The sequence below is a fragment of the Mytilus trossulus genome, chromosome 8 (genome assembly GCF_036588685.1).
Source record: "Mytilus trossulus isolate FHL-02 chromosome 8, PNRI_Mtr1.1.1.hap1, whole genome shotgun sequence".
NCBI classification, from domain to species: Eukaryota; Metazoa; Mollusca; class Bivalvia; order Mytilida; family Mytilidae; genus Mytilus; species Mytilus trossulus.
The window spans coordinates 78,140,809-78,167,567 of record NC_086380.1 but is presented as its reverse complement, the minus strand read 5'-3'; the positions used below and the strand labels follow the sequence as shown (position 1 = coordinate 78,167,567).

Genomic DNA, 26,759 nt, shown 5'->3' with positions numbered 1-26,759 from the left:
ACTATAAACTCTAGTTATCACACACAAAAAAAATAGAATTTTTCGAAGATATGCATTTTCATCATCCAACTTGAAAGAATGTCGTCAAGTACTTTCAGTAAAAAAAATAGCCATTCGAACACACCTTCTCTGTTTTTGTGACTCATTAGATAGGCATTTCACTTGACCCATATATTTCATCTTTTAGTACTGTGATTTTTTTGTGTTATAACGTCAACCTGTACGTGGCTTTAATATATAAAAATGATAGATTCTAAAGCGAGACGATGTATGAAATATTCTTACTTTTTACGATATCAAGACAAACTACTCAACTCAAACACACCCTAACATAAAAAGGTACAATCGATTTTCTCTTTTCGATACAATTGTTACCCATTTTTTGGATTTTTTTTACTTCAGTCACATAATGGAAGGGCAGACACGTCGGAACATTACTGAACTAATAGATTGATATGTTTTCCGTCCGTGGTAATTTTTTTCAAAAAAATCGGAGGTTATGCATTTTTGTCATCCAACTTGAAAGATACCCATGTCGTCGACATGATATCTAATTGTTCTGCTTAAGGGAGCTACCATTTGATTTTTATGGGGGGGGGGGGGGGCTAAGATGAAAAATTTTGTCCTGCCTTTTTTATTAGTTGTAATCTCTGTCCTGCCTTTTTATTTTTCACTCTTCCCGGTCCTGCCTTTTTTTTTTTAGTTTATCCTGACTTTTTTTTTTTGCAAGTATCTCATCCGGCCTTTTCTTTTTACTCAAAACTCCTGTCCTGCCTATTTTTTTTTCAAATTTCATCCTAGCCCCCCCCCCCCGTAAAAATCAAATGGTAGCTCCCTAACTATGAACTAGATAAATTGAAAACTTATGCAAATGGTGTTTTTAAAATAAAAAAACCTCGTAAATGAGAAGAAAATTGCAATTTTGTTTGTTTTTATTAACTTTTAAAAATTTTGTCACTATAGGAAACAATACAGTAAACATTTATCGCCTTCTCTAATAAAGAGCTTCGATTCTTTTGTTCTATTTCAACCTGGTTTCCGACTGTAATGTCTTATCTTTATCAATAAAAATAGCTTTCCAATTCAGAAAAAAAATGAGATTTTTCTAGTATTTAAAGTAAACAAATAGGAAACATTTAAAATTGCAAAAAAATATGTGTGTTTAGAAGAAGTTTCGTAGGGGACAAAAGTCCCCTACAAAACAGTACACAAATTATGAAAATAATATCATTTTAAAAAATATTTAAGATTGCACTTTTTGTTTACAAGCAGGTCTATAATAGAGGTATTCAAAATAGCTCTTGTATTTAAATTTTAGACGAGTTGATTTTTCATTTTTTTAGGTCTGAAAGTTACGCTTTTATTGAAAAACGCCCGTATACATATGCTACTTGACTATAAATAAAGATTACTTTCTTCTTCTCCTTCTAGGTAAGGAACCGAATTGAAATTTTACTTTTAAATATATATTTCCAGGATAACAGATATAAACAGAGAATTACAGTTCCTCAAAATAGCATATTGGCATTTTTGGCATTACCCCTTGGTCCCCTCTTTCTTCAGCGTAATTGCGGATAGTTCACCCCGTTACCGTGTCCGATTCATTATTTATGCATGTTGCAAGGGAGATAAATCTTGAACTTAGAAAAAAGATGGGGATGACTTTTCAAAACGACGACAAAGGAAGGGACAAAATTCAGACGATATAATATTGGTTGTCTTATTTTAACAGAGCTCGAACTACAATTTTTCATTATTTGTAGTACATACTGTTATTTCTGCAACATTTTTTCAGAGCGAATCAAGAAGCTTTCGAAAGCGCCATTTTCAGCATCCAGAAAACGTGAAATAAATCGATCCCCATCCTCTGAACATGGCAGATGATAAGGTAAAATAAATCCGGATTTAAATTTCCCTTCTTTTGTTCTATCTTAATGTGTAATTATTTTTGGGGAAGAGGAAAAGGATTTCGAAAATATATGAACAATTTATGGGAAAAGGGGGAGGGTTTGATGAATTTGTAGAGCACAGATAAAAAAAAATCTATAAGTATTACCAGTCCAAAACGGGGACGATTCATAATCATATGTAACTCAAGACTTAATGCCATAGCAGGTTGACAGGATTATTGTTTGAATGTTGCACAATTTTCAAAAACCAAGATTTCATTTGGGTCCCCTTTTGATCCTGTTCAATAGACGTATTTACACTTGTATGCAAATTTGTCCGCCATTACATAACAACACACAGGTTCCCGTAAACTTTGACTTCATAATTCAAAATATTTGACGTCACAACTAAAAAGTGATTGTTGCTTGACGTCAAAAGGTTATTCGGAGGTGATATAAGGTCATTCGGAGTCAAAATGCAGCTAAATACCTAAAGTGTAAATACGTTTATAGATTTAGATGAATTTGCTCTAAATTACTCTTGATTTCTGCTACATGCACGACCTCAGTCAAATGTTTAAAATTGTATGCATAATTTTACAGCCTATAGGGTATAGTATACAATACCTGCAGACAATTCACAGTAACATCTTATTGCTATTCCAAGCTGACCTGTGCCGAGAATCTGTCTGGCTTGAAATTTTGGTGTTAAACAACAATCAAATTTCCATTATGGCATCAGATATTTTGTATTATGACGTCAAATTACTACAGGAACCTATGTGATGTCCAGTAATGGCGCCAGGCGGATAAATAGCGATAATGTGTATTTTTATTACAAATGTAGTTACAGGACCTTGTTTGACGTTGTTGCAAACTAATAATTCATGTTATATGCATACAGGTGTTAAAACATCTACAATGCCGTAACTAGGCATCTTATTTTAGTGAGGCAAAATAATTTAGCCGAGCGAAGCGAGGAGATTTTTTTTTTGGGTATGAATTGAGTGGTGCAAAATTCTGCATTCTAAGCATTTTTAGAGAGTTTGATAATGTTTTGAATTTGGAGACTTTTTATATAAATTTTCCATATTTCAAGACTTTTACTAACACCAAATTTTTAACAACTTTATTTAAATTTATATTTAAGATCATCATCCAAATATCACTGATTTGAGTCTGCTGCCAGAACATAGAACTAACATCGATTCAGTAGAGTTTGCCAAATTTTTCTAGGGACGGTTTAGTGAAATTGTTTCAAAATCATAATTTGGTCTGCTGATATCCTTATCGCGATGAACATGGAGCATGTCAAGACAGCACAATCTCTCGCCACTCATGCATGCTCTTTTCCAAGTTTTCAGTCGTTTCAGGGCAGTCTCGGTTTCTAAATTAGCACATTATCATCAACACAATGATCAATGTCTTCTTCCAATTCCATCTCAATCAGCAATCCGGTAGCAGCATCTGTAGTAACAGTTTTGTTTGCAAAAGGGAATTAAGCTTTTTTGTAAGCACCATCATACAGTCGCAGTTCCAAAATATTAAACTCGCTTTTATGCTGACAAAGAGTAGACAAACTAGGGATAGAATGAGATAAGATACATGTGTACGATTCTATCTATAGAGTAAGTATATATGGTATGGGTACAAGGGAATTGGAATGAGTTTTTGACATTTACATGTAGGTCCGTAATTTCAAATTATTTCTGGAAATAGTTGGTGGTATTTTAGTTCCAGAATCTTTAAGTTTAGGGATTAGGGGTTGGGGTGTCCGATTCTGAAACCCCGAATATAAAGAAACGAAATTCCGTCGTCCCGACTAATCCGTACATGTTTCATATTATTTATATTTTATTTATCTATAAAGAGAAAGATTAGAGTTCGTGAAATGAATACGCAGACAGGACTGCCAACTTGCAATGCTCAGTACTTGATTTGTAAAAAGTTGGTGAAACGGAGAAATGAATACGCAGACAGGACTACCTCTTCCGAAGACCAGTACTTGATTTGTCAGTCTACATATCGTTTTTGGATTGTTCTAATGAAGATAAATGCAAAACTCAGAGGCTCTGTTCACAAAAAAAAAACCTAGTTTACTATAATTATTCCTTCTTTACCTTTGGTGTCGCTTTTCTTTTTTTCTGCTAGAGCCTGTTTTTAACTAGAGATCCATGCTGATTATCGTTACTAGGTTAATGTAATCGAGAAACATCCCCCGTTGAGGTACTTATAGTTATATCCAGAAAAATGGTTTAAAAGGAATGCTAACAAGTTATAAAAATTAAGGATGAGACAGAACAACAAATGACTATTATATTTAAATATATGTATAATAAAGATAATCAGTGTCGAAATTTTAGTGAGGCAATTGCCTCACTTGCCTCAAGGGTTGTTACGGCCTTGATCTATAGGCTGACTGTTTCCTACAACAAACAAAGGTAGTCGATGAATGTTTAGACATATAATATATTTTCAATTGTTTATTACAGCATGATGAATCAGTTGACGAATCTCCAGAAATCCATTTTGAACCTGTGATAAAGTTACCAGAAATAGAGGTTAAATCATTGGAGGAAGAGGAAGAAGAAGTATTAAAGTTGTTAGTATTAAAAATGTTGCATATTTAAGCTCACTTTGTCCATCTGAAGTCTAGGCTTCCCTCCTATTTCCTATAAGCCTAAACAAATAATTGTGTAAATAATACAACTTAACCATAAATGTAAAACCTGAAAAAAGAAATGAAGGTCAGACAGCACTTGTATTTCAATTTATTTTAATTTTATTTTGTTCAGGCTACACAGTTTGTTTTATCACAATTTTTATAGTAATTGTAACATTGTGTATGTTGTGATTAGTTATAAAAAAAAAACGAATAAGTAAATAATTGTGTAAATTTTATATTCAGAAGTAAAAAAAAGTATAGGCTATGGAATAAAACATTCATTTCCCATGGCTTCCTGAGATATAAAGATATGTTCATCTTCAAAAAGTCATATTTCTTGGGTGAACAAATCTTCATATTTCCATCAGGCACGGGAAATAAATGTACAATAGCTCACTATGTGGTTTGCATTTGCTCAAAGTTGAAAGTATGTCATAAGGCCTAAAAAAAAAAAAGATATGTGTTTCCGATAACATCATTTTGAAAAATAGGGTCAGTAGGTCGGAATTCTTTTTTTTTTTTCTTTTTTTTTTTTTTTTTGACATCGTAAGGCCAAAAAAAATATGTCTGTTTCCTGTTTCCCGACCGACCCTAACTCAAACCCCCCCCGACCCTAAATCTTTTTATTCAAATCCGGAAAAAAATCGTTTCCGGTCCGAACCAGATCCGTATTTTACTATGCACAAACAAAAAATGGCTGCTCCCAGCACAAATGTGCCACAATAAGCGAGTTTAAAAATGTCAGCACTTGGAGGATTATTCAATTAAAGCTTCTTCAAAGGGATTAAATCATTTAGGGGTACAGGACCCTAACCAAACATGACATATAACCGACTGCAAATCTGACAGGAAGTGCAAAAAAAAAAAAAAAAAAAAAAAAAGAAATCCCGACCTACCGACCCTGATTTTTTGGCCTTGGAAGCAGGAAACAGACATATATTTTTTTTTGGCCTAAGTGAAATCCGGAAAATTATCATGGTTTTTCCATGTCGGGATCCGTAATTAGTTTCAAAAACCGGAAGTGTGCCATTTGCAATGTTTTTGAAGCACCTGTTGTGCAAATTTCTTGGATTTCAACCTATATGAAATACCTTTTGACATTAATAAAATGTTTTACTGGCTTTCTATGCAAGAGGAAGCAAGAGAGAAAAAATATTTCGTCATCTATCAGAAGCCTGTGTCAAAAACAGGGTCGGTTGATAAATATTTTTTTTTTTTTTTTTTGAAGATCCAATAAAAAAGTTAGGGTCGGGGCTAAAAAACAGGGTCGGTGGGGTTACCGGAAACACAGGTCTTTTTTTTCTCTGCCTAATGATGACCTATAGTTGCTACATTTTTGTACATGAAACTTCTCCTTCATTTAAATTTGGTACTGTAAATTCAGAAATTATTGCGTGCATTTATTGTTGCGATTTTGTCATTTTAGACTTCAATGCGATTTTAATTTTTACGATTTTGAGAAAAATCCTGTTTAATTCATATAAAATATTTCACAATGTGAGTTTAAATTATTGCGTTTTCAACTATGTCGCATTTTTCGCAATAATAAAAACCTCGCATTAATTTCTGAATTTACAGTATCTAGTGGAAAACCTGTCTCTTGGCAATCATACCACATCTTCAAATTTATTATTTTAATATTATTTATTTTACTGGCTTTTGTTGAAGAGAGTTTTTGTAAATATATAATTTTACATTTTCAGACGTGCAAAACTATTTCGATTTGACAATTCTTTTGACCCTCCAGAATGGAAAGAACGTGGAACTGGAGATTGTAAGCTGTTGAAGCATAAAGAAACCGGTTTGATACGTGTTCTTATGAGACGAGATAAAACACTGAAAGTTTGTGCTAATCATTTCAGTAGGTTTGAGTCATATTTTCCATCAAAGAATTCAATGAATTTATTTAATCATTACTTTAAAATCTTGATATGAAAAGCATTTTAGAGACTGGCCTTTTCCTTTAATTCAGCCATATTAAATATTTCTAAGCAATGAAATTGCACAATTTGATTTAAAACATATATCCTACGAAAAAGAGTCCACAATTTTTTAGTCTGCATACATGTTATGTATTGTGCTCACTTCTTTTTTGCATTCTGAAATATTTTTCTTAACTCTGATCCTTTGTAGTTACAGCCCAGATGGAATTAAAGCCAAACTGTGGGAGTGATCGTGCCTGGTTATGGAGTGTGGCGGCTGATTATGCAGATGAAGAAGCCAAGCCAGAAACATTGGCAATACGATTTGCTAATGCTGAAAGTAGGTCATGAATATTGATTTGAAAAATAGTTTTGGAAGGAAGGTATCTACCAGAGAATTGAAAAAAAGTTTTCTCCACAGATCATTGACTAAAAAGTTCAGTAAATAGTGCATTCATTAGCTCTTTGAAAGTTGTAATTGTCATATGGTTTTATGGATAAAACGTGAGATATAATTGCTTCAGTGGGCTGTTGTTAGGTACAATGTGTCAAAGGGAAAATTTGAAGACTGGCCCAAGACATCCTAAATTAAAATTTTTATAATGTGTTATGTTAAAAGTGCACTTTCCTGTAACGTTCTTTTAACCTTACATAGTTAAAAGGTCAAAGGTGAGTGCTACAATAAACAAAAGTTAATTAGCAAAGCAAGTAATTGTACTTGACTTTGTCAGTCACTTTTTGACAATATTTCAAAAACATGTTATAGATGTAAAACTAGGTTTATTCTCAAAATTAGGTTTATTATCAACACAACAAATTTGTTCTGTTGGTTTTTTTTTATCACATATATGCCATGCATGCTGATGACAAGAAGTTTTGAAAGCCCCAAAGAATAGAATAAAAATCTAAAAGGGGTCTTGATATTATTCACTTTTTAATTCTTGAGTATATAACTCTTGACCAATTACCTAAATCCAAAATTAAAATCTGTAATGTGAATACTGTCTTAAAATCAACCTCTTGCAATTTTGTAATTAAAACCCTTTGTTGAACATGGTTAAGTAGTAGGAAGTAATAAATCCTTTCTCTGTTGCCATCTTGTTGGTCATTTTTTTATAAAGTTTTGTAGATGCTGCATAGAAAAATACATCAAATATGGTATGATGAGAGTATAGCATGTATAGTGACGGGCGGACTGAACATATCATGTTGAGTGTCACTTATATCTGACCTTATCTGTCATTTTACTTCCTTTGAGGTCAAGAAACAGTAAATTTGTGCACATATTTGTACAGCCTGGACACATTAATGAACATTAAACGGAAAATGCTAGTTGAAATTTTTGTTACTTCTCTGAGGCATTGGACATGTTGTACTAATGTATAACTGTTAAAAAAGTCACTTTAAAACTCATTTTCTCTACCAAGTTTAAATTATAGGGTTTAAATTGTGAGTTAAAGCCTTCTTTGCAGATATTTCCTGACATTAGGTATATTTGTATAACCACTGGGATCACAAATTCCTTTTAAAGCAGAGTCCAAATTTAGTTCTTTCAGCTGATTTGCCAATTCTAAACAACTTTAACAACATTGGAAACCTAAAATTAAAAAAGAACAGAAAATATTGAAGTAAACATTTAATACTCTTTCAGCTTGCATACATTTAATACTCTTTCAGCTTGCATACATGTAGTGATGAAAATTTACCTTAAAAGAATTACATGTTTTAAATTCTGTTAGGTATTTGGTATGATAACTATGGAATGATGATAGTATAGTGACGGGCGGACTGAAATTTGAATGTTGAGTGTCACTTATATCTGACCCAATTATTCTGTCTATTTGGTCTGACACTACAAATAATTAAAATACACATAAAGTTATCTGAAGTGTGAACAGTATGTGTACAGAAAAGTAAAAAGATGGTGATTTTCCTAGTGTTGAAGAGAAGGGGTCCACTGCCCATGCAATAAGGAATAAATGTTTGTGAAATGTTGGATTTGCGGAAAATATATAAGTTCACACCAGCCGCATGCAATTTGGTCCCCAAGATTATTTTTAAAAATTAAGAGCAACATTCTGCATTCTGAGAAGGAATAAGTTATAATTGCATATATAATTAAACAATTTAAAGAGATTTTTAAACAAAACACCACATTACGACACCAACAAAACCTTACAATGATGTCTATATACAATTGAGAATTTTAGAGCTGAAGAATGGGAAAAAAAAGAGCATATTTCTCATTGGGACAGGGGCCATATTTGGACCCAAATAAGAGGGTTGGAAAATCACTGAAAGAATATGTTGGTATTTATTGGAGAGTTATTACTGTACAGTCTTTCTAATACCAGTAAACAAAAAAATTGTTGTCCTCTTAGGTTTGATTCTAAGTAGTGCAACTGTTGTATCATTAGCCTGCCAACACAGGTTGCCAATTGGCCTGCTGAAGGTCTGTGAGTCTCTCTGGGCACCCTGGCTGCCACAAAAAAAAACTGAGGGTGGCATTATCAATCATTTGATGTTTTCAATATTTTCTGTAGCTAGTGAAGAGTAGTCTTAGATCTCTTCCCTGTATATAAATAGTGTATTTATCTTAAGCTGAAGACTTGAAATATTTTTATGATATTGTATAGTCAGATGAGATTGATATGATGATAGTATAGTGACGGGCGGACTGAATTCTCCATGTTGAGTGTCACTTATATCTGACCCAATCATTCTCTGTTTTACTAACATCATTCAAACGTGACACTATGATCATCTCAAGCACTTCAATGTTACAATTTCTAAAAACATCTTCATTTCACTTACCCTTCCGTAGCACCTGAATCACCCCTAGTATTTGGTGGGGTTCGTGTTGTTTATTCTTTAGTTTTCTATGTTGTGTCATGTGCACTATTGTTTATCTGTTTGTCTTTTTCATTTTTAGCCATGGCTTTGTCTGTTTATTTTAGATTTATGAGTTTGACTGTCCCTTTGGTATCTTTCGTCCCTCTTTTGCAAGAGTCAACATTGTTTCAATGGTTAAAGAATCAATCAAAACCCTGTGTAAAAGTATGCAATCAAAACCCTGTGTAAAAGTATGCAATCAAAACCCTGTGTAAAAGTATGCAATCAAAACCCTGTGTAAAAGTATGCAATCAAAACCCTGTGTAAAAGTATGCAATCAAAACCCTGTGTAAAAGTATGCAATCAAAACCCTGTGTAAAAGTATGCAGGAATGGTGTGTTGCTGTGTATGTAATAAGAAGGTTGTGTGAGGCAGGAATGGTGTGTTGCTGTGTATGTAATAAGAAGGTTGTGTGAGGCAGGAATGGTGTGTTGCTGTGTATGTAATAAGAAGGTTGTGTGAGGCAGGAATGGTGTGTTGCTGTGTATGTAATAAGAAGGTTGTGTGAGGCAGGAATGGTGTGTTGCTGTGTATGTAATAAGAAGGTTGTGTGAGGCAGGAATGGTGTGTTGCTGTGTATGTAATAAGAAGGTTGTGTGAGGTAAAGAGGAAGGTGTTAAGAATATTATGTCAGTGTCAAATTTGGTCATTTCTGTTTGAAAATCAGGCCTCACGGTCATAAAACTTTCGAGCATGATTTTTGTACTCAGACTCGAAAATCAACCAATCAAACTGCTTGATTTCATGTTTCGAGCATGATTTTTGTGCTCCGAGCACTGAGCAAAGTTTTATGCCTTCAACCCCAGACATTGTCTACATTTTGAATGGATGACTTGGATTTCTATTTGTAGATCAATAGTGTTTATAGTTGCTGTTAAGTTTTGTCTTAGATTTAAGAATAATTCTTAATCATAGAAAAAGGGTTCTCTATAGTGAGGCTTTCAAAGGCACTTTCCTATAATTGTCTTTTAATGTTATATAGTTAAAAGTTAAAGGAAGATTGCTACAGAAACCAGGAAGATAATTAGCAAAACAAGCTTTGTGTGCTTGACTTTGTCAGTCCCTTCCTTACAGACAGTGCCATAGTTCCATAAAGGGAAATGGTTTATGCCTATTGTTTATGGGTTAAAAATGAATTTTAACGGATAACAGGTTTCCTGGTGTTACTTTAAGTTTACCATTTTTGAATGAAATGATACAGAAGGAAAACATATAAAAGGGGTAGAAACTTATTTAACTTTGGGTTCAAATTGATAGGTTTCGGTGTTGAAATCATTTCAATTTATTTTAAATGTTTAACGTAATTCATGTTATTTGTATACAGAAGGAAAACATAGAAACCTATTTAATTTTGGGTTTAAATTTCTAGGTTCGGTGTTGAAATCATTTGAAATTTTTAACCTTATTTGAATATGATATTATTTATTATTCCTGTCAGTGTTATGTTTTGAATGAAAAATCATGAAAGGTTTGTTTTATCTAGTAACAAAGGTATCATTTTATTCTTGTTTTCTTTTGAAACTTTTGCTTTGTTTTGGAAGAATTTGTGTTTGACTTGAATATCATGAATATCCTTTAATCTCCGAGTCATATCTAGATTAAGCATGAGTTTTTAAATCTACATGTATAGAATGATGATAATATAGTGATGGGCGGACTGATATTTGCATGTTGAATGTCACTTGTATCTGATCTATTGAACTAATTGAAGTAGTAGTTGCCAAACATTTGTATATTCTTATCTTAAATGAGTACTGTATCATTGTGTATGTGTGCAGAAAAGTGAAAATTTGCAGTTCTTCCATAATCCTTTGATTACAAAATATTCAAAATTTAATTGACAAATAAATTTCATGTTTGGCAAACCTCTGTGAATCAATCTTTTAGTCTTTTTCCTTATATCTTTCTTCTCTAAATTTCTTAAATAGACTTTACTAGGAAATGTAACAAATTATTACCTTTAACCCTTTCCTCTGTGAATTTTTTTCTGGCATTCTTGATTCGCACAGGATTTTATCAATATATTTTTAGCTCACCTGACCTGAAAGGTCAAGTGAGCTTTTCTCATCACTTGGCGTCCGTCGTCAGGCGTCAGGCGTCCGTCGTCCGTAAACTTTTACAAAAATCTTCTCCTCTGAAACTACTTGGCCAAATTTAACCAAACTTGGCCACAATCATCCTTGGGGTATCTAGTTTAAAAAATGTGTCCGGTGACCTGGCCATCCAACCAAGATGGCCGCCATGGCTAAAAATAGAACATAGGGGTAAAATGTATATTTTGGCTTATATCTTTAAAACCAAAACATTTAGAGCAAAACTGACATGGGGTAAAATTGTTCATCAGGTCAAGATCTATCTGCCCTGAAATTTTCAGACGAATCGGACAACCTGTTGTTCGGTTGCTGCCCCTGAATTGGTTATTTTAAGGAAATTTTGCAGTTTTTGGTTATTATCTTGAATACTATTATAGATAGAGATAAACTGTAAACAGCAATAATGTTCAGCAAAGTATGACCTACAAATAAGTCAACATGACCAAAATTGTCAGTCAACCCCTTAAGGAGTTATTGCCCTTTATAGTCAATTTTTAACAACTTTTCGTTATATTTTGTAACATGTACAAAAATCTTCTTCTCTGAAACTACAAGGCTAAATTTAACCAAATTTGGCCACAATTATCATTGTGGTATATAGTTTAAAAAATGTGTCTGATGACCCCGCCTTCCAAACAAAATGGCCGACATGACTAAAATTAGAACATAGTTGTAAAATGCAGATTTTGATTTATATCTTTGAAACTAAGACGTTAAGGGCAAATCTTTTAAGATTTAAATGTACATCAGAATAAGATCTATCCCCTCACAAATTTTCAGATGAATCCAACAACTCGTTATTGGGTTGCTGCCCTAAAATTGGCAATTTTAAGGAAATTTTGCAGTTTTTGGTTATTATCTTGAATACTTTTATAGATAGAGATAAACTGTCAACAGCAATAATGTTCAGCAAAGTAAGATCTACAAATAAGTCAACATGATCAAATTATTAGAGGACCCCTTAAGGAGTTATTGCCCTTTATAGTCAATATTGAACATTTTTTCGTCATTTTTTTTAACTTGTACAAAAATCTTCGTTCCTAAAACAATGGGCCAAATTTAACCAAACTATGCCACAATCATTACTAGGGTATCTATTTTTAAAAAGTGTCTAATGACCCCACCTACCAACCAAGATGACCGACATCAGTAAATACAGTAACAGGTGAGCGACACAGGCTCTTGAGAGCCTCTAGTTTTTTATCAGGTTTAAAGTTATAATGCATTGTGAAAAACGAATATTTCATCAATGAAATTTAAGTCAGATATTCTCATGGATATCCTTTTCATATTGGATACACACTTATTTAAGTCTGATGCAGACATTTTGTAGTCTAAAGTGTTTCAAATTTTGAACCAACCATTTTATCAGGAAAATTACACTGGTTATATAGCAGTTTGACAAGCACCAATTTTGATCACTGAAAAGCTTAATATTCACTTTACAACACAACGTATTTAAAATTTTAAGCTGACTTTACAGAGTTATCTCCCTGTCGTGTTAGGTACCACCTTCAAAGGTTTTGCTGTTAAATGATCATGATGATAAATATAGGTATTGTAAGCTGAAATTTTTTGCGATCTAGTGTAAATGTATCCTTCAAGAGTGGTATGATGATAATATAGTGACGGGCGGACTGAATTCTCTATGTTGAGTGTCACTTATATCTGACCCAATCATTCTCCGTTTTAACAACATCATTTCCAATAAATCAATGTTATATTGCCAAACTGTTCTATAAATATATAAAGGCAAGTCAAATTAGTACAAAGAAGTAATGTAGACAGCACTGCTATCATAAGGGAATTGTGCTAAGGTATACCTGCGGAACAAATGTTATTTCTAGTTTATTCTGCACAATGACGATCACTAAGACGCTTGTTGAACGTTTATAGTGCAGGGATACAGGGGATCCCCTGTATCTGTTAAATGACGTCATAAAGGCTGGAATAATTGACAAGTTTTTTTTCGATGACGGACAAACTCAAAAGTGATCTATTATATATTTCTATTCTTGGTGAAATTGTGATAATACATTAAAGATGTTTACCCCACATTTGAGCATGATTATTTCGTCATATGACTCACAAGAAAAAATTATGAAGACAAATTATTCAGTGTTTTTTAATCAATGTTATCCCTTTAAAAGCACTGTCCTATAATTGTCTTTTAATGTTATATAGTTAAAAGATAAAGGAAGCGTGCTACAGTAACCAGGAAGATAATTAGCAAAACAAGCTTTGTGTGCTTGCCTTTGTCAGTCCCTTCCTTACAATAATTTTTTATACGACCGCAAATTTTGAAAAAAATTTCGTTGTATATTGCTATCACGTTGGCGTCGTCGTCCGAATACTTTTAGTTTTCGCACTCTAACTTTAGTAAAAGTGAATAGAAATCTATGAAATTTTTAACCAAGGTTTATGACCATAAAAGGAAGGCTGGTATTGATTATGAGAGTTTTGGTCCCAACATTTTAGGAATTAGGGGCCAAAAAGGGCCCAAATAAGCATTTTCTTGGTTTTCACACTATAACTTTAGTTTAAGTGAATAGAAATCTATGAAATTTTGACACAAGGTTTATTACCAGAAAAGAAAGGTTGAGATTGATTTTGGGAGTTTTGGTTTCAACAGTTCAGGAATTAGGGGCCAGAAAAGGGCCCAAATAAGCATTATTCTTGGTTTTCGCACAATAACTTTAGTTAAAGTAAATAGAAATCAATGAAATTTAAACACAATGTTTATGACCACAAAAGGAAGGTTGGTATTGATTTTGGGAGTTTCGGTCCCAACAGTTTAGGAATTAAGGGCCAAAAAGGGACCCAAATAAGCATTTTTCTTGGTTTTCGCACCATAGCATTAGTATAAGTAAATAGAAATCTATGAAATTTAAACACAAGGTTTATGACTATAAAAGGAAGGTTGGTATTGATTTTGGGAGTTTTTGTCCCAACAGTTAAGGAAAAAGGGGCCCAAAGGGTCCAAAATTAAACTTTGTTTGATTTCATCAAAATTGAATAATTGGGGTTCTTTAATATGGACCATAATTTGCTATTGGGCTCCGTTTCCTATAACTATGGAAAAGTGATAAAATGTGAATTACTGTAAGAAAAGTTGCAACTACATCTAAAGATGCCATTATTTTTATCAACATACAAGTGTATGCTACTCTTCCCTAGAAAAAAAATTAAAATATACGAATTTCAAAGATTCTACAACCGTATTTTTGTGTCGTTTCTCGTGTTACTTTTTGCTTCCCAAGAGCATAACGCTGACTGATTTATAGATAATCGTCACCGGCAAATTCGTAACTTTTGCTTTCAAATAACAAAGAACATCGACCAATAAGAATAGTGAGAAGAAAATGCCGAGAACTATAAGTATTTATGTAGCAGATGTAAGAACAGTGGCGTGATTTTTGTGTCCGATTTCGTAACGCAATTTTTAGATGATGTAATCTGCTTTGTTGTAATAGAATTCTTAAAAACAATATGCAAATATGAACTCTCGCGAGATGTTCAAACAGGTAAATCCGAGATGATTTACATTCTTGTTTTGATCTTCGTAATAATTAAGTAAGAAAATTACTTTATCGTTATGCGTTACATTCCACACGAAACAGAAGTCCAGTTATTTATTAAAATTGTTTTTGTCCTTAAGTTCTAATCATTTCCGGTCATACGTGAAACATGTGACTAACATGTGATAACGCCATTACGGCCGGATGTACGAAATACTAGGTCTAAACATTGTTTTTGTTTCCAACGGGATGTTAGCAAACATAATCTGTAGACTTGTTTCGTCTTGTTTAAAAGAGGAAAATACAATTGTCAAAGAGATTGCGCCGGTGGTCTGTTATTTTTCCTATGTGCATAATGTTACATACGATCCTGTGTGAAAATAAATGCCCAATGACTTGACAAAATCGATTTCATATTTGACAGACGTTAGAACACACTTCGTTTCCCGATAATGACGTGAAGAGTATTTGGAAAAATCAATCGAAATTACGTCTCTTATCATTGTACCAATGCTCGTTGGATTGATTTAACTTCAGCAGTAAATATTACTGGATATTTTAGGTGAATAAATATAATTTAATAAAAAATACATGTTAATATACCGTTACACTTGGAATGTACAAAGTTGGAATCTTTGTCACAGTTTTTAATTAATATTTTTTATTCATGTTCTGCAAACACTTATCAGAAACGCAATAAACTTGTCAAAGGAGAAGTAAACTTTTACCATGCATGACTTGAAAGGAAGTACTTTATTGATTTTAGCCCACTAAAGTAGGTTAAAATGTGGAAACCATGTAGATGGTGTACAGGTCACAAGTATCACATTGTGCCTATTTTAAAGATTTTAATTCCAAGTTAAAAGTTTTTTTCTTACTGGATTTAAAGAATGTTACATTGCCAATGATTTGGAATAAATTGTATATAACTGGAATATCAAAACCAAATATTAATACATTTTTTTGGCTTAAACATCAAGATACAACGATTATGGTATCCTGTATCAATGAAGAAAATATGGAAAATTCTGAATAAATTGTACTAATTGTTTTCAAAACAAGCACATATTTAGGAGTTTTATAATACTGTTACATTTAAGATGGATTTTAAGAAAAAGTATACTGTTCAGATTATTTTAAGCAGATTTTGCAATAAAATAAAACTAAAAAAATGCTTTCGGTTTCTTATGGTTTCCTGTCAGGTTTAAAAAAAACTTTAATATAACATTGCAAATAGATTTTAAATATTAACATGAAGCAAGTAACACTAGTAATGGTGTTTATGTATGCCTTTTGAATTATATTGTGCAAAATAAAGAAAATAAAGATTGGTTTCCTGTTTGGTTTCCTGTCACGTAAACGGTGAATCAAAATGTATTAATTTTTTCTCAAAAAACTCAATTGTTCCATTCATACTATTCTAACACCAACACAACCCACAAAATAAAAGTTAAAATTTTAGAACTTATAAAAAAGGATACAAAAAGAAACCAAAGGCCGAATACCAAATTATGGTCCATATGCCGAATCTAACTGTGTATGTAGATTCTTAATTTTTGGTCCCGTTTTCAAATTGGTCTACATTAAGGTCCAAAGGGTCCAAAATTAAACTTAGTTTGATTTTAACAAAAATTGAAACCTTGGGGTTCTTTGATATGCTGAATCTAAAAATGTACTTAGATTTTTGATTATTGGCCCAGTTTTCAAGTTGGCCCAAATCGAGGTCCAAAATTAAACATTGTTTGATTTCATCAAAAATTGAATAATTGGGGTTCTTTGCTATGCCAAATCTAACTGTGTATGTAGATTCTTAATTTTTGGTCCAGTTTTAAAATTGGTCTAAATTAAAGTGCAAAGGGTCCAAAATTAAACTAAGTTTGATTTTAACAAAAATTAAATTCTTGGGCCTCTTTGATATGCTGAATCTAAACATGTACTTAGATTTTTGATTATGGGCCCAGTTTTCAAGTTGGTCCAAATCAGGATCTAAAATTATTATATTAAGTATTGTGCAATAGCAAGTCTTATCAATTGCACAGTATTGTGCAATGGCAAGAAATATCTAATTTCACAATATTGTGAAATAGCAAATTTTTTTTTAATTAAGAGTTATCTTCCTTTGTCCAGTATAGTAAGCAAGACATATCTGCAAGAATTTTTTTTAATTGGAGTTATCTTTCTTTGTCCAGAATCAACTTAAATCTTTGTTATATACAATATACAATGTATATTCACTTTTTACTTCCAACTGATAAATTTAAATAATCTTTACCATTCAGTGATAACAAGCAGTTTTTTTACATCTTAATATTTTATGATGTATTTAAATGAGTAGTAATTGTTGCAAACTCCATTAAAATATTTTATTTGAAATTAGTTTTGGAATAAGGGAAAGGGGGATGTGATTAAAAAATTGGGTTCAATTTTTCTCATTTGAAATTTCATAAATAAAAAGAAAATTTCTTCAAACTTTTTTTTGAGAGGATTAATATTCAACAGCATAGTGAATTGCTGGAAGAGAAAACAAAAATTTTAAGTTCATTTGAATACATTCATTCTGTGTCAGAAACCTATGCTGTGTCAACTATTTATTCACAATCCAAATTTAGAGTGGAATCCAGCTTGAATGTTGTGTCCATACTTGCCCCAACCGTTCAGGGTTCAACCTCTGTGGTCGTATAAAGCTACGCCCTGCGGAGCATCTGGTTACCCTTGCCTCCTTAACATGCTTACTTTTATAAATTGTTATTTGGATGGAGAGTTGTCTCATTGACACTCACACCACATCTTCCTATATCTTTTAACAAATACCTTGCATCTCCTTTCATTTGGGGGATTATATTCATTCGTATGAGGGGGGACTTTTATTAGGTTTATAAAAAAAAATTTATAAACGAGGAACCTAGGCCTAAATTAATATATTGTTTGTTTCTCCAATCCCGACCCTGCCAAGCCAGTTGTGGGAAGTTGGGAAGGAAATAATTTTAATTTTTCAAAAAGCTTGAACAATATCAAACAATCTGGCAAGCATGAAAATCTTAAATTAATAAAATAATATTTGACTATAGTCTTGACAATAAAATTTTATGAGTAGCTCCGTTTTTGCAGGGGTCGGTAGGGATTGGGGAGACAAAACAATATTTTATTTTGGGCCCTACCAATTGAGTAAATTGTTAATAGAACAATTTCTTCCCTTTAATATTTCAAGCATAAAATGTTAGTCAATGGCCATGGAGGTTAATTAAAAAGCCATTACCAATCTTCTGATAAATATGTCTTGATTGGAATTTCCTTACTTTAGACATGTTAGATTGGCTTTATTAACTTGTGCACTAGTCTTGGCAGCTTTTGAATCTATTTGCATGAAAATGTTGTGATAGTTATTAACAATGATATGGTATGATGATAGTATAGTGACGGGCGGACTGAATTCTCCATGTTGAGTGTCACTTATATCTGACCTTATCTGTTATTCTGTTCAGACTATTGGTAAATACAGGTTATTCAATAATTTAAAGTGAGTGCAGAAAAGGAGGAATTTAAGTTCCCTACCATCCCTACATCTGCCTCTGGTTAGTCCTTTATCTCTTCAATATTTATAACTGGTGCAGTTATCTTTTTAAAGCAGCTCTTTGATTGTACAAGAATTGAAATGGTTTTGTTTGAATGAAATAATTGATGATACAAACATGACACTAGATCTATCTTTCATATCTTTGAAAATTTGGTATGATGATAGTACAGTGACGGGCGGACTGAAATCTCAATGTTGAGGGTCACTTATATCTGACCCAATCATTCTTTTCTTTACTTAGACTATTTTAGATATGCCAAGGTTCAGTGACTTGTAGATTTCAATTATTTGTAAAATTGTGATTAAGGTTGTTGACATCCAATTTGTATGATTTTCCTTGGCTTCAAAATTCAAATATAACTAGTATCTCAATTGTTTGTAAAACAATTGAAAGGTCTTTCCTGTAAAAGTGATGTTTTCGTTATGTACTTTGTACGACCTTTCGTTTGATATACGACAAGCATACCTTTTCAAACTTTTCGCTTTTAACACTTAATGACCTCATCCGCCTACAGTTTTGAGATCGGAAGTATGATATATGTAATACAGAGTAGATGAGCTTTCATTTGATATGCGACAACGCCATTTTCTAGAAAGTTTGATTTTTGCACTTAATAACCCTATCCAACTAATTTTTTGAGGTCGGGAATTTGATATTTTAAATGTACACATCATGACCTTTCATTTGATATACAACAACCCTATCTTTAAAGAAAATTTATATTTTGCACTCAATGACCCCATCCAACCCATTTTTGGGAGACGTCAATTTGAAATTTGAAATGTACGCTTTATGTTCTTTCATTTGATATGCGACAACCTTACCATCTGAGAAATTTGAATGTTTGCACTAAATGAACCCACCCTGCCCACTGGGATGAAAAGGGGGTTCAAAATTTTCATTTTTAGGTAGAGTTTATTTAGACCTTCAATTTGATATATCAGATGACCCCATTTGACAAAGTACAAATAATGATGCAATATCAACTATATAAATAGAAGTTATGAAACTTACAAAGTCAATGCAAAACTTGAAAATTTCAAAATGATTTTTTGGTGTATTTTTCCATGGAATGTTTTTGGTATTTGGTCAAACATATAACTATGTCAACCTCTTCAATTTCTTAAACATTTTAAGTGGTAAGCTCTTGTTGATTCAGAAATACATGCCTCCGCTCGCAAAACTTTAAACTGCAGTATCTCTATAACGACAATAGATATCTCAAATCTGTTAAATGATAAATGATCTACAGTTGAAGGACAACATTATAGAAAAAGAATTGGGACAATTTCAAAGTTCACCAAGGTCACAATTAATCATCAAATATATGATGCAATACCAAACTTGAGAACCGGAAGTCATAGAGACATGGGACTATCACCATTCAACTCAAGACCACTTGACCTTTCAGAGATCACAATGTCAAGGTCATAGTATAATGTGAAGGTCAAGGTGAAATTGCATCATGACGTAACATTGACCTCAAATTGAAGGTCTTGAATTACTGATCATCTTTGCAGTATATAGTAGGTTGATATCTGTTACCTTAAAAAAGATATACACAAAATACTAGATTTTTAAGAATCATCCCGTTGTAACTTTTGAACAGACAGTCGGACATTTTTCGGTTAATAATATAAAATGTAGAGCTCGTCGAGAGGAACATTTTATACGCTGTATGTATGCAGCAAAGTCTTATCGTTTTCCTAATATGTAAGCTTGAAATTGCAGCGTAATTTTTTTTTGCACTCAGTGACCTTTGACCTTGGGTGCATATTCAAGGTCACATGAATTACAGATTATTGGTGCAGGTCCCAAGTCTCTACGACTTCCGGTTCTGAAAATAAAAAAATTCTAAAACTGTTCACAATTTTTCAAGGGGAATAACTCCTTATAAGGGTTAATAACAAAATGATTGTATATGTTCAATAACATTGCCATCTGTTCTTGTACATGTTACCGTTTTCAAATCGATTCTGTCTTGAATACTTTTTGCTAAAAATGTAAAAGAAAGAAATTGCTTCAAGGGGACATAACTCTCATAAGGGATGATGAAATCCTTAGCAGCCTCATATGGTAACATATCATGATAAGATCTAGCTATTGTCCAAATAAGGTCATGATATCTTTTAAAACATTTAAGGGGGGCCATGTTGAAAAAAATCAATAAAAGGGAGATAACTTCTAAAGGGGATGATGAAATCCTACAAAAGTTCATCTTGTAAAAGTTCATGATGAGGTCTATCGATGGTCAATATTTGGTCTTGATAACTTCAACAGAAAGGGGAGGAGGCCTTGTCAAACAAATGTTGGAAGAAAAAAAAGAAAAAGAAAAAACATTAGAAAAACAACTAGTATCTCAATTGTTTGTAAAACAATTGAAAGGTCTTTCCTGTAAAAGTGATGTTTTCGTATTGTAATTTGTACGACCTTTCGTTTGATATAAGACAGCATACCTTCTGAAACTTTTCGCTTTTTACACTTAATGACCTCATCCGCCTACATTTTTGAGATCGGAATTATGATACATGGAACAGAGTAGATGAGCTTTCTTTTGATATGCGACAACACCATGTTCTAAAAAGTTTGATTTTTGCACTTAATAACCCTATCCAACTAATTTTTGGAGGTCGGGAATTTGATATATCAAATGTACACATCATGACCTTTCATTTGATATACAACAACCCTACCTTAAAAGAAAATTTATTTTTTGCACTCAATGACCCCATCCAACCAATTTTTTGGAGACGTCAATTTGAAATTTGAAATGTACGCTTTATGTTCTTTCATTTGATATGCAACAACCTTACCATCTGAGAAATTTGAATGTTTGCACTAAATGACCCCACCCGTCCCCCTGGGATGAAAAGGAGGTTTAAAATTTTCATTTTTAAGTAGAGTTTATTGAGACCTTCAATTTGATATATCAGATGACCCCATTTGACAAAGTGCAAATAATGATGCAATATCAACTATATAAATAGAAGTTATGAAACTTACAAAGTCAATGCAAAACTTGAAAATTTCAAATTGATTTTTTGGTGTTTTTTTCCATGGAATGTTTTTGGTATTTGGTCAAACATATAACTATGTCAACCTCTTCAATTTCTAAGACATTTTAAGTGGTAAACTCTTGATGATTCAGAAATACATGCCTCCGCTCGCAAAACTTCAAACTGCATTATCTCTAAAAGGACTATAGATATTTCAAATATGTTAAATGATAAACGATATACAGTTGAACAACAACATTATAGAAAAAGAATTGGGACAATTTCAAAGTTCATAAAGGTCACAATTTATCATCAAATATATGATGCAATACTAAACTTAAGAACCGGAAGTCGTAGAAACATGGGACTAGCACCATTCAACTCAGGACCACTTAACCTTTCAACTATCACAAGGTCAAGGTCATAGTATACTGTGAAGGTCAAGGTGAAATTTCATCATGACCTGACATTGACCTCAAATTGAAGGTCTCGAACTACTGATCATCTTTGCAGTTTATAGTAGGTTGATATCTGTTACCTTTAAAAAGATATTCACACAATACTATACTTTTAAGAATCATCCCGTTGTAACTTTTGAACAGACGGTCGGACATTTTTGGGCTTATTGTATAAAATGTAGAGCTTGTCGAGAAGAACATTTCATACGCTGTATGTATGCAGCAAAGTCTTATCGTTTTCCTAATATGTAAGCTTGAAATTGCAGCGTAATTTTTGTTTGCACTCGGTGACCTTTGACCTTGGGTGCATATTAAAGGTCATATGAATTTAAGATTATTGGTGAAGGTTACAAGTCTCTATGACTTCCGGTTCTCGAATATAAATTTTTGAAAATATATTTTTAATTTCTAAAGGGAAATAACTCCTTATAAGGGTTAATAACAAATAAATTGTTTATGTTTATAAACATTGCCATCTGTTCTAATACATGCTGTCATTTTCAATTAAATTCTATCTCTAATACTTTTTGAAAAAAATGCAAATAAAAGAAATTGATTCAAGGGGATATAACTCTCAAAGTAGATGATGAAATCCTATGCAGCCTCATATGGTAATACATTATGATGAGATCTACCTTTTGTCCAAATAAAGTCGTGATATCTTTTAACACATTTTGGGGGGACCATGTTGAAAAAAATCAACAAAAGGGAGATAACTTCTTAAGGGGAAGGTGAAATCCTACAAAAGTTCATCTGGTAAAAGTTCATGTTGAGGTCTATTGATGGTTTAATTTTGGTATTGATAACTCCAATAGAAGCGGTAGGAGGGCGAGCCAAACAAATGCTGGAAGAAAAAAAAGAAAAAAAAACATTAGAAAAACAATAAGGTCTTTCCTCACGGAGAGGAAAGACCTTAATAAGGTCTTTCCTCACGTAGGGGAAAGACCTTAATTATGGAGACCCATTTCCTGAAGTGTTATTAATCTGTATTAGCTATGAATGCACCTTCCTATAATTCTCTTTTAACCTGATATAGTTAAAAGATAAAGGACGAGTGCAACAGTAACAGGAAGATAATTAGCAAAACAAGTGTTGTGTGCTTGACTTTGTCAGTCCCTTTCTTACAAACAGTGCCATAGGTCCTAGCACATGTAAAATATTGCTTGTGGTTTATATTTAAGGGACAATTGTAAAAATTGTCTTGATAATCTCATTTTGTCCTTATTCAGATAAAAGCTGCCAAGGCCTTTTATAAAAAGTTATTCTGCAACAAGAAGTTATTTTTGATTTGGTAATTCTAAAACTTATAATGGTTCTATTATCATGGTCATGGCAGACACTTAAAGTCAGCTCATGATATGCAAGTCTGTATATTATTATAAACATAGAACAGACAGAAGTATATAATTTGGTATGATGATAGTACAGTGACGGGCGGACTGAAATCTCAATGTTGAGTGTCACTTATATCTGACCTAATCACTAAACTGTCTTTATTCTGGCCATTTATATAAAGTGAATAATGTATTGTGACAGGCAGACTGAAATATGCATATAATCTTGAATTTGTCATCTGACTTATGAAAATCTGTCTGTGTCCTGAATATAAGATCTCAAGTTTTTATATACCTTTTATGGGACTTGTATTGCTATACATTGTACCATTGTCTGTCGTTGTAATGTCAGACAATAACTCAAAAAATTAAATTTATATTTATTCTGATGTGACTTTTAGGGGTTTGGAATTTTACTCCTTGAAAAAGATGGAAGTATCATGCCCTGATGGGGCAGCTCTGTATTTTCCCTGTTGTAATGCCTTATTTTGAAGTTCATGTTAACTTTGAATGCACTTCCATATAATTTTCTTTTAATGTTATACAGTTAAAAGATACAATAGAAGTGCTACAGTAATCAGAAAGATAATTAGCAAATCAAGCTACTATGCTTGACTTTGTCAGTCCCTTTCTTACAGATATTCATTGAGAAATGGAATTATTCTTTATTGGAAATTTTTAACAGAATGGATTTTTCGTTACAAACATTTTCCATCCAGGGGTTCATCTTGCCAGAATAAGAGATGAACATAAGCTCTTTTGGTTGTGAACCGAGGCCATTTGTTGAATGATGATATTATAGTGACGGGCGGACTTAAATCTCCATGTTGAGTGTCACTTATATATCTGACTTGCAAAATAATAAAGTTATTGAAACTGTCTTGTCTCATATTTATGAAAATGAAGGAATGTGTTAGATTAATTCATTTAAAAAATTACTCTAATGTATAGAGCTACTTTGTATGTCACATCAAAGCCATTGGCACAAGTTTGGAGTAGAAATTACTTTTTGTAGTTTTATCTATGTCACACAGGTATATGTATTGCAGTATAGAAAATAAAATATGAAATTGCATTTACTTATTAAAATACTACAGAGCTTTTCCGGAAATCAACCGATATCCATTCTTACTGGCAGGTCTGCTATATCTACAAACTCCATTGAAAAAATACTTTCAAACTTTTTATCAGTTTAGAGTTGAAAAGAAACTTTCTTCCCTGTCAAATATTTGGTATAGATATACGTATTAGTTGGATGTTTAAATGATCAAGGTATTACAAAGACCAGATTTTCTGTCAGTAAATACTGAAAGGTTTAATTTGGTGCCAACAGTAAAAACTGAAGTTTATTATTTCAGAGGGAATGCATCTGAAAATTGACACACTTTTCAGTACGCACAAAATTAAAGGTAGAGTCATTCCTGACAATATGAACATCAGTGCTATCTCATCACTATTATAGTTTATGCTTTTGTTTTCAGATGCACAGAAATTCAATGAAAAATTTAATGAAGCAAAGACGAGCAATGTGAAGCTTCTAGAGAAAGAAAAATTAGGTAAGTTTATGTCCCACTTTTACATTGCCTGCATAGAAAGATGATTCAATGGCTAGACAAAACATGTCTTCCATCATCATTGTCAACAATTCACATAGTATTTAATTTTATTAAAAGCATTTTAGATAGTTTTACTTCCTAAGATGAGTATATATATACTAACAATTTGATTTGATAGTATATGGGGTTCATGACCATTAATGGTGACATCATTTATTGATGTTGTATTTCATTGTTAGCTCACCTGACCTTCAGGTCAGGTCAAGTGAGCTTTTCTCATCACTTGGTGTCCGCCATTTGTCGCCTTTAAACTTGTACAAAAATCTTCTCCTCTGAAACTACTTACCCAAATTTAACCAAACTTGGCCACAATCATCATTGGGGGATCTAGTTTAAAAAATGTGTGGCGTGACCCTGCCAACCGACCAAGGTGGCCACCATGGCTTAAAATAGAACATAGGGGTAAAATGTAGATTTTGGCTTATAACTCTGAAACCAAAGCATTTAGAGCAAATATGACAGGGATTGATTGTGTAACAGGTCAAGATCTATCTGCCTTGAAATTTAGACAAATCGGACAACCCGTTGCTGCCCCCACCAAATTAGTAATTTTAAGGAAATTTTGTAGTTTTTATTAAAAATTATTTATTGAAAATTTTTTGGTTGTATATTGGTATGGCGTTGGCGTCGTTGTCGTCGTCTGAATACTTTTAGTTTTCGCACTCTAACTTTAGTAAAAGTGAATAGAAATCTATGAAATTTTAACACAAGGTTTATGACCACAAAAGGAAGCTTGGGATTGGTTTTGGAAGTTTTGGTCCCAACATTTTAGGAATTAGGGGTCTAATTAATAACAAAGCAAACTACAAAGAACAAATATGCCAACACAAGACAACCCTTGACCTACAGGCTCCTGACTTTGGACAAGCATATAAAGAATGTGTTAAGATTAAAGTGTAAAATACGTTTGTGAGTGTTCTTAACATGTCAATTGCTCAGGAAATATAGGAAAGAAAGTAGTCATTTATTGAAACTTTTTTTCCTTGACAGAGAGACTTGAGAATGGAGATGGAGATAATAAAGACACAGATAAAGTGGCCGAGAAGTTAGGTGAGATGTCGGTGAAATCAGACAGTAGTGAAAAGAAGGTGGAAAATAAGACTGACGACCAGAAAACTGTAACGAGTGAAGAGAAAACAGACACAAAAGATGAGAAAAAGGAGAAAGATTCTCCAAAAAAGACAGAAAGTGTTTCGTGATATGTGAATCCTTGGGAGATGCCCAGGAATGCAAATTAGCTATTGTGACAAATTTTTAGTTCCTCGTTTGTGGGAGGTTAACAAGAAGACTTGTATAATCAATTGTATGGCTTGGATAGGGATAAACATTGTCACCGGTTCTCAAAGTTGGATAATCAGTTGTTTCATCTGTCATCTCATAAATATAGGGGAAATGTCATCTAATTTAAGTAAACTTGTATATTTTGTTGTACGTCTTGAAAAGGTAATTAACATTGTCATCATTTCTCAGAAATGAAATGATTTGACTGTTAACAGTTGATATTGTTTAATTTGTCATCTCATGCATGTGAGGGAAACATCATCTTATTTACGGGGAAAAAATCTTTGTTTGTTTTTCATTGTGAAACATGAGAACTATCCTTTAATTGTCGGATGAATTTATTACCATTTGATGCAAATCAGACCACCTCCATTATTTGTATTCTAAGTTATTTCTTGTTATTGTGATCTACTGTTCATGATTTTATTTTCAAGTAATAATTGAATTATAAGTACTTACAAATAAAGATACAGATGTAAGAGTATTTATGTTTTTATTTATTTTTTTAGCTCACCAGACC

At 32.7% G+C, this 26,759-nt stretch overlaps 1 protein-coding gene across 1 annotated transcript; it reads left to right on the top strand.

Moving 5' to 3' along the window:
• The first annotated feature begins 1,604 nt into the window (after positions 1-1,604).
• LOC134681432 (ran-specific GTPase-activating protein-like) lies at positions 1,605-26,718 on the top strand. The gene is made up of 6 exons (XM_063541062.1): positions 1,605-1,888; positions 4,382-4,491; positions 6,258-6,415; positions 6,688-6,816; positions 24,824-24,898; positions 25,949-26,718. Exons 1-6 carry the CDS (start codon positions 1,874-1,876, stop codon positions 26,155-26,157), a joined length of 696 nt encoding a protein of 231 aa, XP_063397132.1. The 5' UTR covers positions 1,605-1,873; the 3' UTR covers positions 26,158-26,718.
• The last annotated feature ends 41 nt before the right edge of the window (positions 26,719-26,759 follow it).

Coding starts and splice junctions, on each gene's coding strand:
- LOC134681432 (XM_063541062.1), top strand. Junction 4,492..6,257: donor GAAGAAGAAGTATTAAAGTT/GTTAGTATTAAA, acceptor TTACATTTTCAG/ACGTGCAAAACTATTTCGAT. Junction 24,899..25,948: donor TCTAGAGAAAGAAAAATTAG/GTAAGTTTATGT, acceptor TTTCCTTGACAG/AGAGACTTGAGAATGGAGAT.